This window comes from Oncorhynchus clarkii, chromosome 19 (genome assembly GCF_045791955.1).
Source record: "Oncorhynchus clarkii lewisi isolate Uvic-CL-2024 chromosome 19, UVic_Ocla_1.0, whole genome shotgun sequence".
NCBI classification, from domain to species: Eukaryota; Metazoa; Chordata; class Actinopteri; order Salmoniformes; family Salmonidae; genus Oncorhynchus; species Oncorhynchus clarkii.
The window spans coordinates 28,968,466-28,987,677 of record NC_092165.1 but is presented as its reverse complement, the minus strand read 5'-3'; the positions used below and the strand labels follow the sequence as shown (position 1 = coordinate 28,987,677).

Below are 19,212 nucleotides of genomic sequence, written 5' to 3'. Positions count from 1 at the left end.
ATATTTGTATGGGTGTGGCTTAAGGCACATTCATTCTACAGTCTTTCAATGTGTGTGTTTCGATAGTGACATCAACGGAGGGGACAGCATTTTTTATTTTTTTTAAGATTTGTTAAAAATCTACAAGTAAACTACAAGATGTTCTATTGAAATAATAGTGTTTTAAAAATTCATGAAATGCTTTATTTTCAAACACATCTCAATAGAAATAAGTGCATAAACAATGTACTATATACAGTATGTACAATGTTAATTTTATAATATGTTTGTTGTTGCCTTGGATTGAAATAAAACATATGATGTAAATAAATGTCCTAAATTTGGAGACTTAACTGTTTTTTTTTTTAAATAGTATTTTGGGGTGGGACTACAATTTGTACCACTTCTGTAGAATGCCCATGTATGGAGACAGATTCACTGCAGCGAAGACATTATTAGGAGTCATAGCTGACATGTTATTTCAGAAGAGGTTGTGATTTGGATTGGCCTGCAAGCTGCTTTTTGATTGTCTGTGATTCAAAATCACTTAATGCAGAACGTCTTCACGGTTTTGCTTCTGAATCGGTCTTCGATTCTCAATCAAGAGTCTCTGAGCTGAGAATAAGATGAGGGTTGCATCCCAAATGGCGCCCCATTCCCTTCATAGTGCACTACTTTTGACCAGGACCCATAGGGCATTATATAGACTAGAATATAGTATGCAGTGCCCTATATAGAGAATAGGGTACCATTTACTGGATATCAAAGTGGCTCTCCGCTCCCTTTTAAGATGCATAGTTATTAGCTTGTCTGTGGAAACAATTATAGATTTTTTTTAATTTGCTATTACATGATGCAATTTCCAATTTCTGTTTGCATCACTGGGTGCAATAAAGGCTTTGGTTAATTGGGATAACTTGCATAGACAATAACTAACCTAAGTTACATACATTAACATAATGTGGATAAACTGCATAAATTTAGCCAGAGGAAAGATCTGAATCTAAATCTAGAGCTGCATGCATTGTGGTTTCACGCCTCCATACTTGAGATACTACTGCATATCACACAGCAACACATCCTACAACCTGTTGGTCATTTGTTAACATTTATCTACTTATCTATCCTGGGGCATCTGTGATCGGATTAGATTAATGTCCATTGGGTAAACAATGCTGGTACATGTTCGAAAAAACACACCCAGGCCTATTAATAAGCCTATTGTTTGTGTGTGCGTGTGCGCGTGTGTGTATGTATGTATGTATCTGCATTCTGTCACTCTGACCTTGGTTCGATTTGCCCCAACTTTGTCCCAGTTCGGTCTGACATTTGGCCTAAAAGAGACCCAGGAGATCAATAGTTTCTGACTGTTTCTGCATAGTAGCCATCAATGCAATGTTCTCTTTTTACAACTTGCGATAAATCAACACATGGCGATTTACAGTCAATTTACATTGACATCTCAACTCATTGAACTAAGTGGTGAATGTAACAGTGCAACAGCCTAGATGTCATTATAAGGATAATTATATTGTCTACAGTCAGAAGCTGTCTGGAGTCAATTTGTATTGAATTATTTAATAGTATGAACTAATGAATAATATTGATATATTATAAATAATATTCCAAATCCCCTTAAAAAAAAAACTTGGCAGCATATTGCATATCAAAGGTTTTTAAAGACATCCCGGAGTGATGTCTTTATGCAAACTCCATGCACTTCTGTTAAACGACTTCATGTTGCCCTCTTCTAGTGCTTTGTGGAGCAAAATTGAGGTCAAGTCGACCTACAGACATGCAAAAATGCATTGCAAACTGGTCATGTCTTCAGGCTACATCCCAAATGGTACCCTATTCCCAAGTAGTGCATTATGTTTGCATTGAGTAGCCTATATTATCTGGTTCAGAGAAGGACATCTATGTATGTGAGCATAACCTCTGTCGCTAACATGGCTTTTCAAAATAATTAGCAATCTGCAGATAATTACATTTTAATGCCAACTCTTGATACATGTCCCAAACAAAACCCACGTTCGAGCCATAATCTAATTTCCCTTAAGCCAGGTATTAGAAAACAATGTACCATGAAACTTTTCAAACCGTTAATCAGGCCAAAATACTCTGGGACCCTCGTTCCAAGCCTAGAGGAATATTGGGATGTCAATTGAATATTCTTAGAATTATTTCTAAGAGTGAACAGGTAGAACATTTATTGAATGACTCTAATCTAGATTTTTTTTCTGTTTCTCTGAGACATGGCTGAAGAAATGTTCTCCTTTTTCTGACTTCAATGAGTGCAGAGGGGGTGGATTGCTTATGTACATGAAATCTAACTTTAAATGCAATCGTATCATATGGAAACATGCCAATGACCTTGAATGTATGGGGCTGAATGTCTTCCTCTCACCTCATATATCACTCACTATTATTGGATTATATCGACCACCAACATCTGATATCTCGTTTTATGACCATCTAAATTCCATGCTTAAAGAACACGATCAAAAGAAGGAGATCATCTTCATGGGCGCTTTAAATATATTCAAATCCACCACCTTTAACAATTTTTGGGGTTGACTGTCAGCGAACTGACTTAAAGATTTTCAACCAAGACTACAGTTCTCACTCCCATAGATAATAATAAACCAATATTCAGAATTCCTGAAATCTCAGCGTCAGCAGTGGGCAGTATTACTAGCTTCTTCAAGAGCTCGAGAACTAAATATCTATTTGGTCTAGGCACTGTATTCTTGAAGAGACACAAATATTCTCTGATTGCCCCTCTTGTACATCTAGTTAATCTGTCCATCAAATATGGGCTCTTCCCCAATGCTTGAAAGTCTGCTGCAGTCATACCTGTTATAAAATCTGGTGACCCAACTCTGGTGGAAAATTACCAACCTATAAGCATTCTTCCAGTGCTATCAAAAGTAGCTGAAAGATGGGTGGCTGATCATCTGACTGATCACCTCAATCAGGGCAACTCCATACATCAAATGCAATTTGGATTCAGAACTAACCAATCTACCGAAACAGCCAATTGCTATTTTCTGAAATGCACTAAATCTAAACTGGACATAGGTGGTGAAGTCAGTCTTTTTGGATCTTAAAAAGGCCTTTGATACTGTGAATCATGAGGTCCTCCTATCCAAACTATACTCCCTTAATGTGTCCACTGAAGTTATTAGTTGGATGTATTCCTATCTGACAAACAGAAGTCAAAGGGTTCGTCTAGGGGACACTCAGTCAGACTCTCTTTACTATAACATTGGGGTCCCACAAGGGTCAATATTAGGCCCCCTTATGTTTACCATCTATATAAATGATCTCCCACTTGCTTGCCCACAAGTTAACATGTAGATGTATGCAGACGATACAGTTCTGTATATACACTCAGAAAATAGACAACTAGTTGTTAACAAGTTAACTGAAGCTATGGTACATGTTTCTAAATGGATGACTAATTCTTGCCTGCATTTAAATATTTAAATAAGACTGTTTGTATGTACTTCTCTAAGAAATCCATTGATTATTCCCAATGAGCTGTTCTTGTTAATGTGTCTAACTTCAGGTATCTTGGCGTCATTTTGTACTCCAACTTGACATTTAAGAAACATGTGAACAAAGGTGGTTATAACACAGTCAAGTTTGGATTATCCAACTTTAGGTTTATAAGACCTTCCTCTGGAAGCCGCCAAACTATATAGGCATGCTATGATCTTCTGACATCTGAGATATTGCCTCACATGCTCGTCACAAGCAGGAGCTAATATTCTGAAACCAATTGAATCACTATACAAACAAACACTTAAGATTTTTGATAACAAACCAAACGGCTACCACCATTGTCATATAATTTACAAACATAATTTATTTAGTCTGCATAGCTTTAAACATTATGTAGATGCAAGCCTTGTCTTTAAGATCCTGCATGGTCTTGCCCCTCCACCCCTATACCAGAATATCATGCTCAAGGAAAGCCCCTCCAGGATAACAAGGGCAGTAACTAGAGGGGATTGGTGTCCCTTTTCCACACAGTAAAATTGGTCAATCTGCCTTCTCTGTTAGAGCTACAATATACTGGAATGCAATGCCCATGGACTTGAGAAGCTGCACTGATCATTGTATTTTTTAATTTAAATTGAAAACATGGCTCAAATCTATCCAAACCTGTACACATGAGTTATCTATGGTTCCTCATATGCAAGACGACATTTGATGATAATGTTATTGTTGTTGTTAGAATTGTTAGATTCTAATTATTAGAGTAAGAACTCGACGGACACTGTGAAAGCTTAAACCAAGTCTATTCTTCCCAAAAGATCAAACATATTCACACGAGCACTAGTATTTAACCCTTTCTCCTATGCTGAGTCTCCTCTGACACACCTGAACAGCCAATGCATCTCTGTTGCTAGACAGAACCTTTAGTGATATCGGTTCTTCCTCACTTCATATGACCTGACCTCTGCCCCAAAGTGCTCACTCCTCCCCAACTCATGGCTGTCATGGTGACTGGTACCAGACTGTCTCTTCTCCTCCCAGAGGATCCCTGATGGCTAACAATAACATATCCTGACATAACGTAAATGTTATACATTACCCTCTCTCCCTCAGTGACATGAATAAGTATATTTCCTACCTTCAGAACCCAACAGAATAATATATTATTGGATGTAATGTATTTGTATGTTGTATTGTTTTTGTGAGTATTTGTATAGTGGCTGTGTAAAGGCCCTTACCTGCCTGGGGACTACAGGTGCAAATGAGCTTTGGCTAACCCCGGCACATTTACATGGATGTTGCATTATTGTAATATTGATGTTGATTAATGTGCATTGTCCCCTATAAACAAATAAATTATGTAGGAAACAAGGTGCCACTTGGGATTCAGACAAAATCTACTGATCACCCCAAAACTGTTGTTCAGCAAGACGATGTCACTGCTAGTATAATGTATGTTACAGTAATGTTCTTAGTACTACTCAGTACTGTAAGTATTTAGTACTACTCAGTACTGTCTGTGTCCTTTAGTGCCCAACTGAGCCAGCCTGGCAGCACATCTGGTCTGTCTGTTGAGACAGTGTTATGGATGGTAAACAGCTGTCAGCAGAAGTCTCTAGTGCATTATGTGCTAATCCACACGGTCAGCAGGAGGATCCCCTGCCAGTTTAATCTGGTCATGATCGTTAGCATCGCCGGATAGGTATCACTGGCTAGGGTAAGCTAAGGCTAGCAGCTAGCTACAGCAGCTAATACAAATCTAGATGTGATGGCTAGGCTAGGGTTAAGTATACAGCAGATGGCTACGGGTTAAGCCAGCCGTCAGTGAGTATTGCTTAGCCTTGGCGACAAATTATTTTGTCGCTAATCAAAAACATCCCATTGGGGGTGGCGATTACTCTAGCGTTCCTCCCAAAGGAGTGGACACACTATAAACATGGGACAGGACGCACAAATACGCACACAAAAATACACACACACAGGACAGGGCACACATATGCAGGATAGCATACAACTTGGGTGGTTCAGCATTATGTCAGCGACCACTGCTGTTCGAGACATTTCCGAGTTGGCAGATGAATGTCATAGCAGAGCCATATTCCAGCCATAGAGGAGTAATGTATCTGTGTACACAGTAGCAAATCAAATTGTATTAGTCACATGCACCGAACACAACAGGTGTAGACTATACAGTGAAATGCTTACTTACAAGGCCCTAACCAACAATGCAGTTTAAAAAATATGAATAAGAATAAGAAATAAAAGGAACAGGTAATTAAAGAGTATCAGTAAAATAACAATATACGAGACTATATACGGGGGGTACAGGAACAGGGTCAATGTGCGGGGGAACAGTTTGGTCACGGTAAATGAGGTAATATGTACATGTAGGTAGACTTATTAAAGTGACTATGCATAGATAATAACAGAGAGTAGCAGCTAAGTAAAAGCGGGGGGGGGGGGGCAATGCAAATATCTGGGTAGCCATTTGATTAGATGTTCAGGAGTCTTATGGCTTGGGGGTAGAAGCTGTTTAGAAGCCTCTTGGATCTAAACTTGGCACTCTGGTACCGCTTGCCGTGCGATAGCAGAGAGAACAGTCTATGACTAGTGTGGCTGGGGTCTTTGACAATTTTTAGGGCCGTCCTCTGATGATGTGGACACCAAGGAACTTGAAGCGCTCAACCTGCTCTACTACAGCCCCGTCGATGAGAATGGGGACGTGGTCGGTCCTCCTTTTCCTGTAGTCCACAATCATCTTCTTTGTCATGATCACGTTGAGGGAGAGGTTGTTGTCCTGGCACCACACGGCCAGGTCTCTGACCTGCTCCCTATAGGCTGTCTCATCGTTGTCGGTGATCAGGCCTACCACTGTAGTGTCATCGGCAAACTTAATGATGGTATTGGAGTCGTGCCTGGTCGTACAGTCATGAATGAACACCCCTAAGGGGACTCTGTGTTGAGGATCAGCGTGGTGGATGTGTTGTTACCTACCCTTACCACCTGGGGACGGCCCGTCAGGAAGTCCAGAATCCAGTTGCAGAGGGAGGTGTTTAGTCCCAGGGTCCTTAGCTTAGTGATGAGCTTTGAGGGCACTATGGTGTTGAATGCTGAGCTGTAGTCAATGAACAGCATTCTCACATAGGTGTATCTTTTGTCCAGGTGGGAAAGGGCAGTGTGGAGTGCAATAGAGATTGCATCATCTGTGGATCTATTAGGGCGGTATGCAAATTGGAGTGGGTCTAGGGTTTCTGGGATAATGGTGTTGATGTGAGCCATGACCAACCTTTCAAAGCACTTCATGGCTACAGACGTGAGTGCTACGGGTCGGTAGTCATTTAGGGAGGTTACCTTAGTGTTCTTGGGCACAGGGACTATGGTGGTCTGCTTAAAACATATTGGTATTACAGACTCGGACATGTGAGAGGTTGAAGAAGTCAGTAAAGACACTTCCCAGTTAGTCAGCGCATGCTTGTAGAACACGTCCTGGTAATCTGTCTTGTGAATGTTGACCTGTTTAAAGGTCTTACTCACATCAGTAGCAGAGAATGTGATCACACAGTTGTCCGGAACAGCTGGTGCTCTCATGCATGTTTCAGTGTTATTTGCCTCGAAGCGAGTATAGAAGTAGTTTAGCTCGTCTGGTAGGCTCGTGTCACCGGGCAGCTCTCGGCTGTGCTTCCCTTTCTAGTCTGTAATGGTTGGCAAGCCCTGGTACATCGGACGAGCGTTGGAGCAGGTGTAGTACGATTCGATCTTAGTCCTGTATTGATGCTTTGCATGTTTGATGGTTCGTCTGAGGGCATAGCGGGATTTCTTATAACTTTCCGGGTTAGAGTCCCGCTCCTTGAAAACGGCAGCTCTAGCCTTTAGCTCAGTGCAGATGTTGCCTTAATCCATGGCTTCTGGTTGGGGTATGTACGTACAGTCACTGTGGGGACGACGTCCTCAATGCACTTATTGATAAAGCTAGTGACTGATGTGGTGTATTCCTCAATGCCATCGGAAGAATCCCGGAACATATTCCAGTCTGTGCTAGAAAAACAGTCCTGTAGCTTAGCATCTGCTTCATATGAACACTTTTTTATTGACCGAGTCACTGTTGCTTCCTACTTTAATTTTTGCTTGTAAGCAGGAATCAGGAAGATATAATTATGGTCAGATTTGCCAAATGGAGGGTCAGGGAGAGCTTTGTACGCGTCTCTGTGTGTGGAGTAAAGGTGGTCTAGAGTTCTTTTCCCTCTGGTTGCACATTTAACATGCTGATAGAAATTTGGTAAAACTGATTTAAGTTTCCCTGCATTATAGTCCTCGGCCACTAGGAGCGCCGCCTCTGGATGAGCGTTTTCCTGTTTGCTTATGGCGGAATCATCTCATTGAGTGCAGTCTAAGTGCCAGCATCGGTCTGTGGTGGTATGTAGACAGCTACGAAAAATACAGATAAACTCTCTAGGTAGATAGTGTGGTTTACAGCTTATCATGAGATACTTCCTTAGATATTGTGCACCAGCTGTTGTTTACAAATATGCATTGTCCACCCCCCTTGTCTTACCAGACGCCGCTGTTCTATCCTGCCGAAACAGCGTATAACCAGCCAGCTGTATGTTGATAATGTCGTTGTTCAGCCACGACTCTGTGAAGCACAAGATATTACAGTTTGTAATGTCCCGTTGGTAGTTTAATCTTCCTCGTAGGTCGTCAATTTTATTTTTCAATGACTGCTTGTTAGCTAGTAAAACGGAAGGCAGTGGGGGTTTGTTCGATCGCCTACGAATTCTCAGAAGGCAGCCTGACCTCCATCCTCTTTTTCTCCATCTTCACGCAAATTACAGGGATTTGAGCCTGTTCCCGGGAAAGCAGTATGTCCTTCACGTCAGGCTCGTTGGACTCGTTAAAGGAAAAAAAAGCTTCTGCCACTTCTGATGTCCAGAAGTTATTTTTGGTCATAAGAGATGGTAGCAGCAATATTATGTACAGAATACGTTTTTTTTTAAGTTACAAACAACGCAAAAAAAACAAACACATTTGGTTAAGAGCACGTAAAACAATAACACGATTAAATAAAACGGCCCCCTTTTTCCTGCAATTTTCCCTATATTCGGTTACGTTACCATGGCTGTCACGGACATTAAAAGAAGAGGACCAAGGTGCAGTGTGGTGAGCGTACATTTTCTCTTTATTTGGAAAATGACGCCGAACAAAACAATAAACACTACAAAAACAAACCGTGAAGCTAAAGGCTATGTGCCCTAAACAAAGTCAACTTCCCACAAAGACAGATGGAAAAAAAGGGCTACCTAAGTATGGTTCTCAATCAGAGACAACAATAGACAGCTGTCCCTGATTGAGAACCCTACCCGGCCAAAACATAGAAATACAAATAATAGAATATAGAATACCCACCAGAACTCACACCCTGACCAAACCAAAATAGAAACATAAACAGGATCTCTAAGGTCAGGGCGTGACAATGGCTTTTGCTTTTGCTGCCTTTTATCCAGCTACAATTCTTGGCACTTTCATTCCAGCCACATCGCACCCTGCATACTACTACTGGTTTGCCTCTGAAGCTAAGCAGGGTCGGGCTTGCTCGGTTCCTGTATGGGAAACTAGATGTAGCTAGAAGTGGTGGAAAACAATTTAATAGTGAAAAAAAAAAAATTGTTAGGAGAGGGCAAAGCAAATACATAATGTAAGTCTACAAACTGCATGCAGCCTACATGTAACGATTTTCTATATGAGAAGGAGAGTCGGACCAAAATGCAGCGTGTCGATTGCGATCCATGTTTTAATAAACAAACGTAAAACACGAATCAATACAAACACTACAAAATAAAGAACGTAACGAAAAACCTAAACAGCCCTATCTGGTGAAAACACATAGACAGGAACAATCACCCACAAACACACAGTGAAACCCAGGCTACCTAAATATGGTTCCCAATCAGAGACAATGACGAACACCTGCCTCTGATTGAGAACCATATCAGGCCGAACATAGAACTGGACAAACTAGACATGTAACATAGAATGCCCACTCAGATCACACCCTGACCAACCAAAACATAGAAATATACAAAGTAAACTATGGTCAGGGTGTGACAGTACCCCCCCCCCAAGGTGCGGACTCCGGCCGCAAAACCTGAACCTATAGGGGAGGGTCTGGGTGGGCATCTGTCCGCGGTGGCGGCTCTGGCGCTGGACGTGGACCCCACTCCATAATAGTTTTAGTCCACCTCCTTAGCGTCCCTAGATAGGTTACCCTCCTTAATGACCGCTCGGGACAGAGGGGCAGCTCGGGACAGAGGTAGCTCGGGACTGATGGGTAGCTCGGGACTGATGGGTAGCTCAGCACTAAGAGGAAGCTCAGCACTGAGAGGAAGCTCAGCACTGAGAGGAAGCCCAGGCAGGTAGTTGGATCTAGCAGATCCTGGCTGACTGGAGAATCTGGAAGAGTCTGGTCGACTGGCAGATCTGGAAGAGTCTGGTCAACTGGCAGATCTGGAAGAGTCTGGTCAACTGGCAGATCCGGAAGAGTCTGGTCGACTGGCAGATCCGGAAGAGTCTGGTCGACTGGCAGATCCGGAAGAGTCTGGTCGACTGGCAGATCTGGAAGAGTCTGGTCGACTGGCAGATCTGGAAGAGTCTGGTCGACTGGCAGATCTGGAAGAGTCTGGTCGACTGGCAGATCTGGAAGAGTCTGGTCGACTGGCAGATCTGGAAGAGTCTGGTCGACTGGCAGATCTGGAAGAGTCTGGTCGACTGGCAGCTCTGGCTGCTCCATGCTGACTGGCTGCTCCATGCTGACTGGCAGCTCTGGCTGCTCCATGCTGACTGGCTGCTCCATGCTGACTGGCAGCTCTGGCTGCTCCATGCTGACTGGCAGCTCCATGCTGACTGGCAGCTCTGGCTGCTCCATGCTGACTGGCTGCTCTGGCTGCTCCATGCTGACTGGCTGCTCCATGCTGACTGGCTGCTCTGGCTGCTCCATGCTGCCTGGCTGCTCCATGCTGACTGGCGGCCCTGGCTGCTCCATGCTGACTGGCGGCCCTGGCTGCTCCATGCTGACTGGCGGCTCTGGCTGCTCCATGCTAACTGCCAGCTCTGGCGGCTCCTTGCAGACTGGCAGCTCTGGCGGCTCCTTGCAGACTGGCAGCTTTGACGGCATCCTGCAGACTGGCAGCTCTGGCGGCTCCTTGCAGACTGGCAGCTCCTTGCAGACTGGCAGGTTTATGCAGACTGGCAGCTCCTTGCAGACTGGCAGCTCTATGCAGACTGGCAGCTCCTTGCAGACTGGCAGCTCCTTGCAGACTGGCAGGTTTATGCAGACTGGCAGCTCTATGCTGACTGGCAGCTCCATGCAGACTGGCAGCTCCTTGCAGACTGGCAGCTCCATGCAGACTGGCAGCTCCATGCAGACTGGCAGCTCCTTGCAGACTGGCAGCTCCTTGCAGACTGGCAGTTCTGAACAGGCGGGAGACTCCGGCAGCGCTGTAGAGGCGGAAAGCTCTGACAGCGCTAAACAGGCGGGAGACTCCGACAGCGCTGGAGAGGAGGAGGGCTCCGACAGCGCTGGACAGGCGAGGCGCACTGTAGGCCTGATGCGTGGTGCTGGCACTGGTGGTACTGGGCCAAGGACACGCACAGGAAGCCTGGTGCGGGGAGCTGCTACCGGAGGGCTGGGGTGTGGAGGTGGTACTGGAAAAACCGGACGGGGCAGGCGCACTGGAGCTCTTGAGCACCGAGCCTGCCCAACCTTACCTGGTTGAATGCTCACGGTCGCCCTGCCAGTGCGGCGAGGTGGAATAGCCCGCACTGGGTTATGCAGGCGAACCGGAGACACCGAGCGCAAGGCTGGTGCCATGTAAGCCGGCCCAAGGAGACGCACTGGGGACCAGCTGCGTAGAGCCGGCTTCATGGCATTAGGCTCGACGCTCAATCTAGCCCGGCCGACACGCGGAGCTGGAATATACCGCACCGGGCTATGCACCCGCACTGGAGACACCGTGCGCACCACTGCATAACACGGTGCCTGTCCGGTCTCTCTAGCCCCCCGGTAAGCACAGGGAGTCTGCCCAGGTTTCCTACCTGGCGTAGCCATACTCCCTGTTAGCCCCCCCCCCAGCCCCTGTTTTGGGGCTGCCTCTCAGGCTTCCATCCGCTACGTCGTGCTGCCTCCTCATATCTGCGCCTCTCAGCTTTCGCCGCCTCCAGTTCTTCCTTGGGGCGGCGATATTCTCCAGGCTGAGCCCAGGGTCCTTTACCGTCCAGTTCCTCCTCCCATGTCCATTTCTCCAGGTGGTGCAGCCTCTCCCACTGCAGCTGCTCCTGCTGCTGCTGCCTCTGTTCCTTCTCCTGCTGCACCTTGATGCGGCTACACTCCCCTGGTTTAGCCCAGGGTCCTCTCCCGTCGAGGATTTCCTCCCATGTCCAGAAATCCTTACTATGTATCTCCTCTTTTCGCTGCTGTTGCTGCCTGTTGACACGCTGCTTGGTCCGTTGGTGGTGGGTGATTCTGTAACGATTTTCTATATGAGAAGGAGAGTCGGACCAAAATGCAGCGTGTCGATCGCGATCCATGTTTTAATAAACAAACGTAAAACACGAATCAATACAAACACTACAAAATAAAGAACGTAACGAAAAACCTAAACAGCCCTATCTGGTGAAAACACATAGACAGGAACAATCACCCACAAACACACAGTGAAACCCAGGCTACCTAAATATGGTTCCCAATCAGAGACAATGACGAACACCTGCCTCTGATTGAGAACCATATCAGGCCGAACATAGAACTGGACAAACTAGACATGTAACATAGAATGCCCACTCAGATCACACCCTGACCAACCAAAACATAGAAATATACAAAGTAAACTATGGTCAGGGTGTGACACTACAAGTCAGTGTTCCGACATGCATACGTTCACTTTAAACTTCCCACAAAGCACAGACTTTGAAAATGCATGGAGGGACTAAAATAAGCCAAGCCTGTCCAAGGAAAGCTCCTTTACTGGGCCATTTGCATACAGAAAGTTACACACCACTAGTTCATCTGTACGAGTCCTGTGTAACTCCACATACATGTTTCTCTTCAAGGAGAGGAGAGGAGACTGTAACTGTATGAGCCTGAGTTAGTCAGTTCCCATTGTAGTGTGATTAGATCCATGTACCCTCTGTTGGGATGTTGGGGATGATTGTACTCAGGCTATTTCCAGCTCTGCATGACACTGTGACGCCCTGCTGAATGGTGTGTGTGTGTGTGTGTGTGTGTGTGTGTGTGTGTGTGTGTGTGTGTGTACAGCATGTGTATGTGTGTGTGACCCCCTGCTGATCAATGTTCCCCTCCGTTCCCCTGCAGTACAAGCCCCCCTACTTTCATCAGATCAGCTCCAAACAAGAAACAAGTTGAGATGAAAACATCAAAAGAAAAGAAAACTTGTTCATGCTCTTTCTCTCTCTTCCATATTTTTTCTCATTTTCAAATGCAGCATCTCCAAACATTGTTAAAAAAAAGCTACCTTTGTCACGAAGAAAACAATCCTAAAGTTTAAGTTGGTAGATTTCTCGGTTGCAACAAACGAAGCAAACTTTTATGTACGTCAACACAAAGACTAGCCCTGAGCAAGTCTCATCTGAACCCATCCAATAATACAAGTCTGCTTAGATTTCACACATTAAAGGTAGCAACGGTCATTTTTTAAAACAATTCTAATAAATGCAACAGTTGAACGGACGAAGATACTCCAACTTTTGGAATGATATAATCCATCAGATATTGACTGAATTCTAGCACATTAAACATTTCACTGGCACGGACATAGAGTTCAGGAATTTTGGTTGTAATTCAGGTATTCAGTTTATTGTCAAAATGGACTTTATTTTCTTATAATGCACTCTCTCTTATTGTATCAGGCATTTAAACACTATTTTGTGTTAAAATAAAGAAAGGTATAACATTCGGAAAGTATTCAGACACATTTCCATGTTTCCACATTTTGTTATGTTACAGCCTTATTCAAAAATGTATATGTATATATACAATAAAATCTTAATCAATCTAAACACAATGCCCCATAATGACAAATTTTTGCAAATTTATAAAAAATAAAAACAGAAATACCTTATGAATATGAATTCAGAGCCTTTGCTATGAGACTGGAAATTGAGCTCAGGTGCATTCTGTTTCCATTGATCATTCTTAAGATGTTTCTACAACTTGATTGGAGTCCACCTGTGGTAAATTAAATTGAGTGGAAAGGCACACACCTGTCTATATAAGGTCCCACAGTTGACAGTGCATGTCAGAGCAAAAACCAAGCCATGATGTCAAAGGAATTGTCTGTAGGATTTTGTCGAGGCACAGATCTGGGGAAGGGAACCCGAAAAATGTCTGCAGCATTGAAGGTCCCCAAGAACACAGTGGCCTCCATCATTCTTATATGAAAGAAGTTTGGAACCAAGACTTTTCCTAGAGCTGGCCGCCTGGCCAAACTGAGCAATCGTGGGAGAAGGGCCTTGGTCAGGGAGGTGACAAATAAATCGATGGTCACCCTGACAGAGCTCCAGAGTTTTGGGAGAACCTTCCCGAAGGACAACCTGCAGCACTCCACCAATCAGGCCTTTATGGTAGAGTGGCCAATCGGAAGCCACTCCTAAATAAAAGGCACGACAGCCCTCTTGGAGTTTGCCAAAAGGCACCTAAAGGACTCGCGAACCATGAGAGACAAGATTCTCTGGTCTGATAATACCAAGATTGAACTCTTTGGCCTGAATGCCAAGCATCACGTCTGGAGGAAACCTGGCACCATCCCTACAGTGAAGCATGGTGGTAGCAGTATCATGCTGTAGGGATGTTTTTCAGTGGCAGGGACTGGGAGACTTGTCAGGGGGATAGATGAACAGAGCAAAGTACAGAGAGATCCTTGATGAAAACCTACTCCAGCGCGCTCAGGATCTCAGACTGGGGCGAAGGTTCACCTCCCAACAGGACAACAACCCAAAGCACACAGCTAAGACAACACAGGAGTGGCTTCGGGACAAGTCTCTGAATGTCCTTGAGTGGCCCAGCCAGAGCCCGGACTTGAACCCGATTGAACATCTCTGGAGAGACCTGAAAATAGCTATACAGCGACGCTCCCCACCCAGCCTGACAGAGCTTGAGAGGATCTGGGGTCAGGAGCAATGTTCCCTCTAATTATTTTCGGCACTGAGCAAATGTCAGCTCTGCTGAGTGCCAACTTGAACGTTGTGAAAATTCTATGCAACTTCCAGTTTACTGTGAACACTGAGTCTGTACCCACTTTAAATGACAGTTTTAACAGTGGCCAAGTAGGCTACTGTGGCTGTTTCATCATACTGTGGCCCTACCAGAGTGGCCTGCCATCAAAAACAATGGATAAAATGCATCCCATAACATCCCATACTTTCTTCTCTGGAGCAGAGCGCCGTTAAAAGGAGTGATTACTGGAGTGGCGTTAAGTGTTGAGGAGGATCAATTGAAGTTGAAGATTCCCGGTGTCTGTAACACCCACCATTTGGTGTGACGCAGACCTGGTGGAGAGCGTGGTGAAACAGAGAAGACACTTTCTATACAACTGAGTTTTGATGCAGTGTCTTTACCAGATAAAATAAATTTAGAATGTGTCACTTATCTCGTTAGAGCTTTTGTCCCGAACCCATTACAGTGTTTTAGGTGTCAAGCTTATGGTCATGTGGCAGCAGTGTGTAGGAGGGAGATGTCTAGATGTGAGAAGTGTGCAGAAGGACATGAGACAAAGGAATGTGTAGTATCAGTGGGAAAAGTTGTGTGTCAACTGTAGGTGTACCCATGGTGCTGGAGATTAGAGGTGTCTGCTGAGAGAAAGGCATGTTGAGGTTGCCAGGATCAGAGTAGTGCAGAAGGTGTCGTATATTGAGGCAGTAAAGAGAGTAGTAGAGGAAGATGGCTCCAGGGTGAGGAATCCTAAAAGGATCCCTGTGAATAGGCTGAGGCCAATAGAGAGTGATAGGAATAACATGTGCTTCAGTAAGGTTGTTTTTTTGGCGTTCATGACCATGGTTGATAATTGTACCGCAGGTATTGAATGTAAATCACAGAGGATTGATGTTAAGGTAGCAGCTGCATAGAAGTACTTGGGTGTATGAGATTTTACTGCAGCACAGTTACAAGATGTTTTGAATGATAATGTCTTGTCCTCCCAGGCTGATGGCCTGGTGTAGGGTCAGATAGGGCCAAAGTAGTGGAATAGTGGTGAGGTTTTAATGGGTGCAGAGTTAGTTGGTAGGGCCATTTTTTCACAAAGTGTAATGAATTCATACTACAGAATAGTAGGCTGATACACAGCTAATACAGTAGGTAGCGGAATGCACCTTTAATATTTGCTTGCGGACCGCCATTATATCGAAGAAGAAAAAGAAGAAGTGGAACAGGGCTGACTCACCAGAGATAATTTCTTTGTGCTTTGAGTAGCAACGCCCATGGATCTGTCTTTTTCAGCCACAGTGCAGGTAGGGTAGACAGAGCATGGGTTTAGGTGGTTGCAAAACCTAACCGTACCCTATCTGCACTGTGGCTGAAAAAGACAGATCCTTGCGCGTTGCTACTCAAAGCACTAAGAAATTATCTCTAGGTTCACTCATAGGAAATCCATGAAACATCTCATGAATTGTTCTCAATATGCTGCTGCACAAAGAACATGGTGAGTCAGGTTAGTAGGCTATAACAAGCTAGAGTACAGTATGTAACTGAAAACTAAGTAGACGGCTTTTAAAAATCCTCTTCAGATGCTTTAGAGTGTGGTAGCTGGGTGTAAGACATTTGGTTATTTGGAGGTACCGAAACAGAGGCTTACAACCATAGAATTAGAATAGAGTAGAATGGGCATAGAATCAGTCCACCCATTATGGCATCATTGACTTAAATGGAGATGTCCGTTCTAATCATTCTAAGTATATGAAATGCTTAAAACTCAGCCAATCTAATTGTTTAACCAACACACAGGTACTGTATCTATACAAAAATATTTATAGTTTACAGGATGTAAGAGCCTCACTTTGTGTTTTGCTTTTCTAACAAGCAGGAGAAGGTGTGTAATTGGAGGATAAAAGTTGAGATCATGTTCTCTCACTTTACCTAATGTGTTTAATTGACCTGTCATGTTGGACTGCAGTTGTTACAGGACTGTGAATGGGCTTACAGCTAAACCATTGAACTCAGTAACTGAGTGAAGTCAACTAGCACTAAAGCATTACCATTCGGCCAGTGTGTGTGTGTGTGTGTGTGTGTGTGTGTGTGTGTGCGTGCGTGCGTGCAATCCCCCCTACCTCCGAATGCTGGCCTCATGGTGAAATCATGATCATCTACTTTCAGAAGCTGCTCTGTCTTCAGCTTGCGATTTTTGGTCACATCCGGAGGCTTCTTTGTCAAGGAGCTGGTATAAGACAACACAAGACAACACCATAATAAGTCACAACGACTGTCTGGCGGAATAATTCATTTCTAACTCGACACAAGCACATCTGGAATGAGATTAAATACAACTCTAAATGAGTGGAGAATATCTCACTTTGGTCTCTCTGAGCCTATTCATATTGTAGCGAGTGGGTTAACCCTATTGGCGCGATGTGTAGGGTGCTTGCCTTTCAAGCCAGTTACCGCCCAGTTCGCTACATTGGCGTCCGAAGTGGGATGGCGGACTGTGAGGCCATCATCTAAGTAGTCAAAGCACAGGGGACGTGCTTTCCTCGCTATATGAGCCACTTTACAATTGCCGCTAAGTGGGCTAACCCTATTTGCGCAATGCATAGGGTGTTTGCCTTTTACACCAGCGACCCGTGTTCACGTTCATGCCCTGACGTTCGCTATAACATAAAGCACAATCAAAGTGGAATGGAAATTCATGTTGCTTTGCCTTATTAAATGAAAACAGTAGCTGCAGTTCTCAACCCCTATTGGGTGACATCCAGATAACTGTGCTTCCCTCCCTGATGGCTTTGACAGATGGCTTTGAGACACGTGGTCATGCTGATCTTACTCATGGCACTGGCAGCCAGCCGCTAAACTGTAATTGATGAGTGGGCACAACAAGTAGGCTATACCTAGGGTCTTCACTGAATGTCTAGTGTTGCAACCTTTTCTCACAGCATTTCACATTATCCTGTATGTAAATCAGAGACACTCCATTTAGTATGATATGTTATGTTTCGTATAGAATGTAATCATTTGTGGATGTCCATCACCCATTTTGTATGATATGTTATGAATTACAATTTGTATTATATGTTAATAATTAGCAATACGTGTTTTATGTTACGAATTTACAAACCTACAATATGTTACGAAATTGCAAAGCATATTTTATGTTACTAATTTGCAAAACTTATGATGGGTTAAGGTTAGTGTTGGGGGAAGAGTTAGATAAAAGGGTTAAGGTTAGGATTAGGAGAAAGGTTATCTAACATCCTAAGTAGTTGCAAAGTAGCAAGTAGTTGAAAAGGTGCTAATTAGCTAAAATGCTATAGTTGTCCGTGATGAGATTTGAACTCACAACCTTTGTGTAGCTAGACATTCGCATTATAGTTTTTGCCCCAAGTAACCATTGTCTTATGTAACCACACCAAACTTAACATTTCATACTAAATGGAGTCACGGATTTACATACAGAATAATACGAAATGCTCTGAGACCAGGTTGCGTGTCTTCTACCACTGTCTGTCTGGGTCTTGTTGGATTTTCACCGCCCCTCTGTCCTTTATAATTAGTTATTAGATCGTTTTTCCATGTCCAATTTTGCATATCAAGTTTTGTGAATTTCAATGATGATGATGAAGAAGAAGACAACGGATCTTGAACCACTGCACACCACAGAACCACCCCTGGGTGAGCAGTATCGAGTACAAACTTACGTGCCATGATTTGCTGTCTCTGTGCCATGCTTTGCCGTCTCCACGGTACCCGTCCATCTCCGTACTCGGTGTCCGTGATTACGGCATTCCCCGGTAACCACCAGACAGAAGAATAAAAATAGCGATTTAGTCAGATAAGGCATCGTTATGCGTGCAAGTCTAAAATTCCACAAGTTACTCCAAAAGCCTCGTTAAGTTGACCTACAGGCACACGGCTTTGTACGCATCTCCTCGCTCACGGGAAACCAAGCGTTCAGACAGGCATTGCATTGCAACTGCGATGGTTTGATAATGTGTAGGTTGTGTTTGAATACGGCCGCTTGGGAATCTATACTCCGAGAGGATTCTTCCGATTGTCATTGGTTAGCAACTGCACAGCTGTTTTGATGCCCAGTGCCCCCAGTCACCGTTGGTCATCGTCGCAGCGAAAACGCAGGCAGGGAGCTCCGGGTCTACACAGCTGTCATTTTTAACATGCTTGATAAAACCCGGGAATAGGTATGTAACCTAATAATAACACAACCTCCAATGTACGGGGGCGCAGAGAGGGATTGCTACAACTAATCTTGGTCTGATTCGTTTTTGAGTGGAGATACTGAGGTTGCGGAATGTGTGGACAAAACATACAAACACTATTTATAGGGATAGATTATGCCCACTTTAAGATTCTCGTTGTGCCGTACAGTTAAGTGAAAAGTGCACGTGTAGAATAAGAAAAGAGCAGCGCTATTATGCATCACTTGTTTCCAAATTTTCACAGTTCAAAGTTGCGCTGCGCTGTGCAACGGCAGGTCCATTAGTATTCTCTCTGTGATTCCT

The 19,212-nt window shown here is 44.1% G+C and overlaps 1 protein-coding gene across 1 annotated transcript in view; it reads right to left on the bottom strand.

Moving 5' to 3' along the window:
• LOC139374200 (gamma-aminobutyric acid receptor subunit rho-2-like) overlaps positions 1-18,606 on the bottom strand; it is a 32,020-nt gene extending 13,414 nt beyond the window's left edge. The window contains exons 1-2 of the mRNA XM_071115219.1: positions 18,394-18,606; positions 16,813-16,919 (exon numbers count right to left, since the gene is read on the bottom strand). Coding sequence (XP_070971320.1) covers positions 16,813-16,919; positions 18,394-18,536 — 250 coding nt within the window. The 5' untranslated portion in view covers positions 18,537-18,606. The remainder of the gene's footprint in view (positions 1-16,812; positions 16,920-18,393) is intronic.
• Positions 18,607-19,212: the final 606 nt, after the last annotated feature.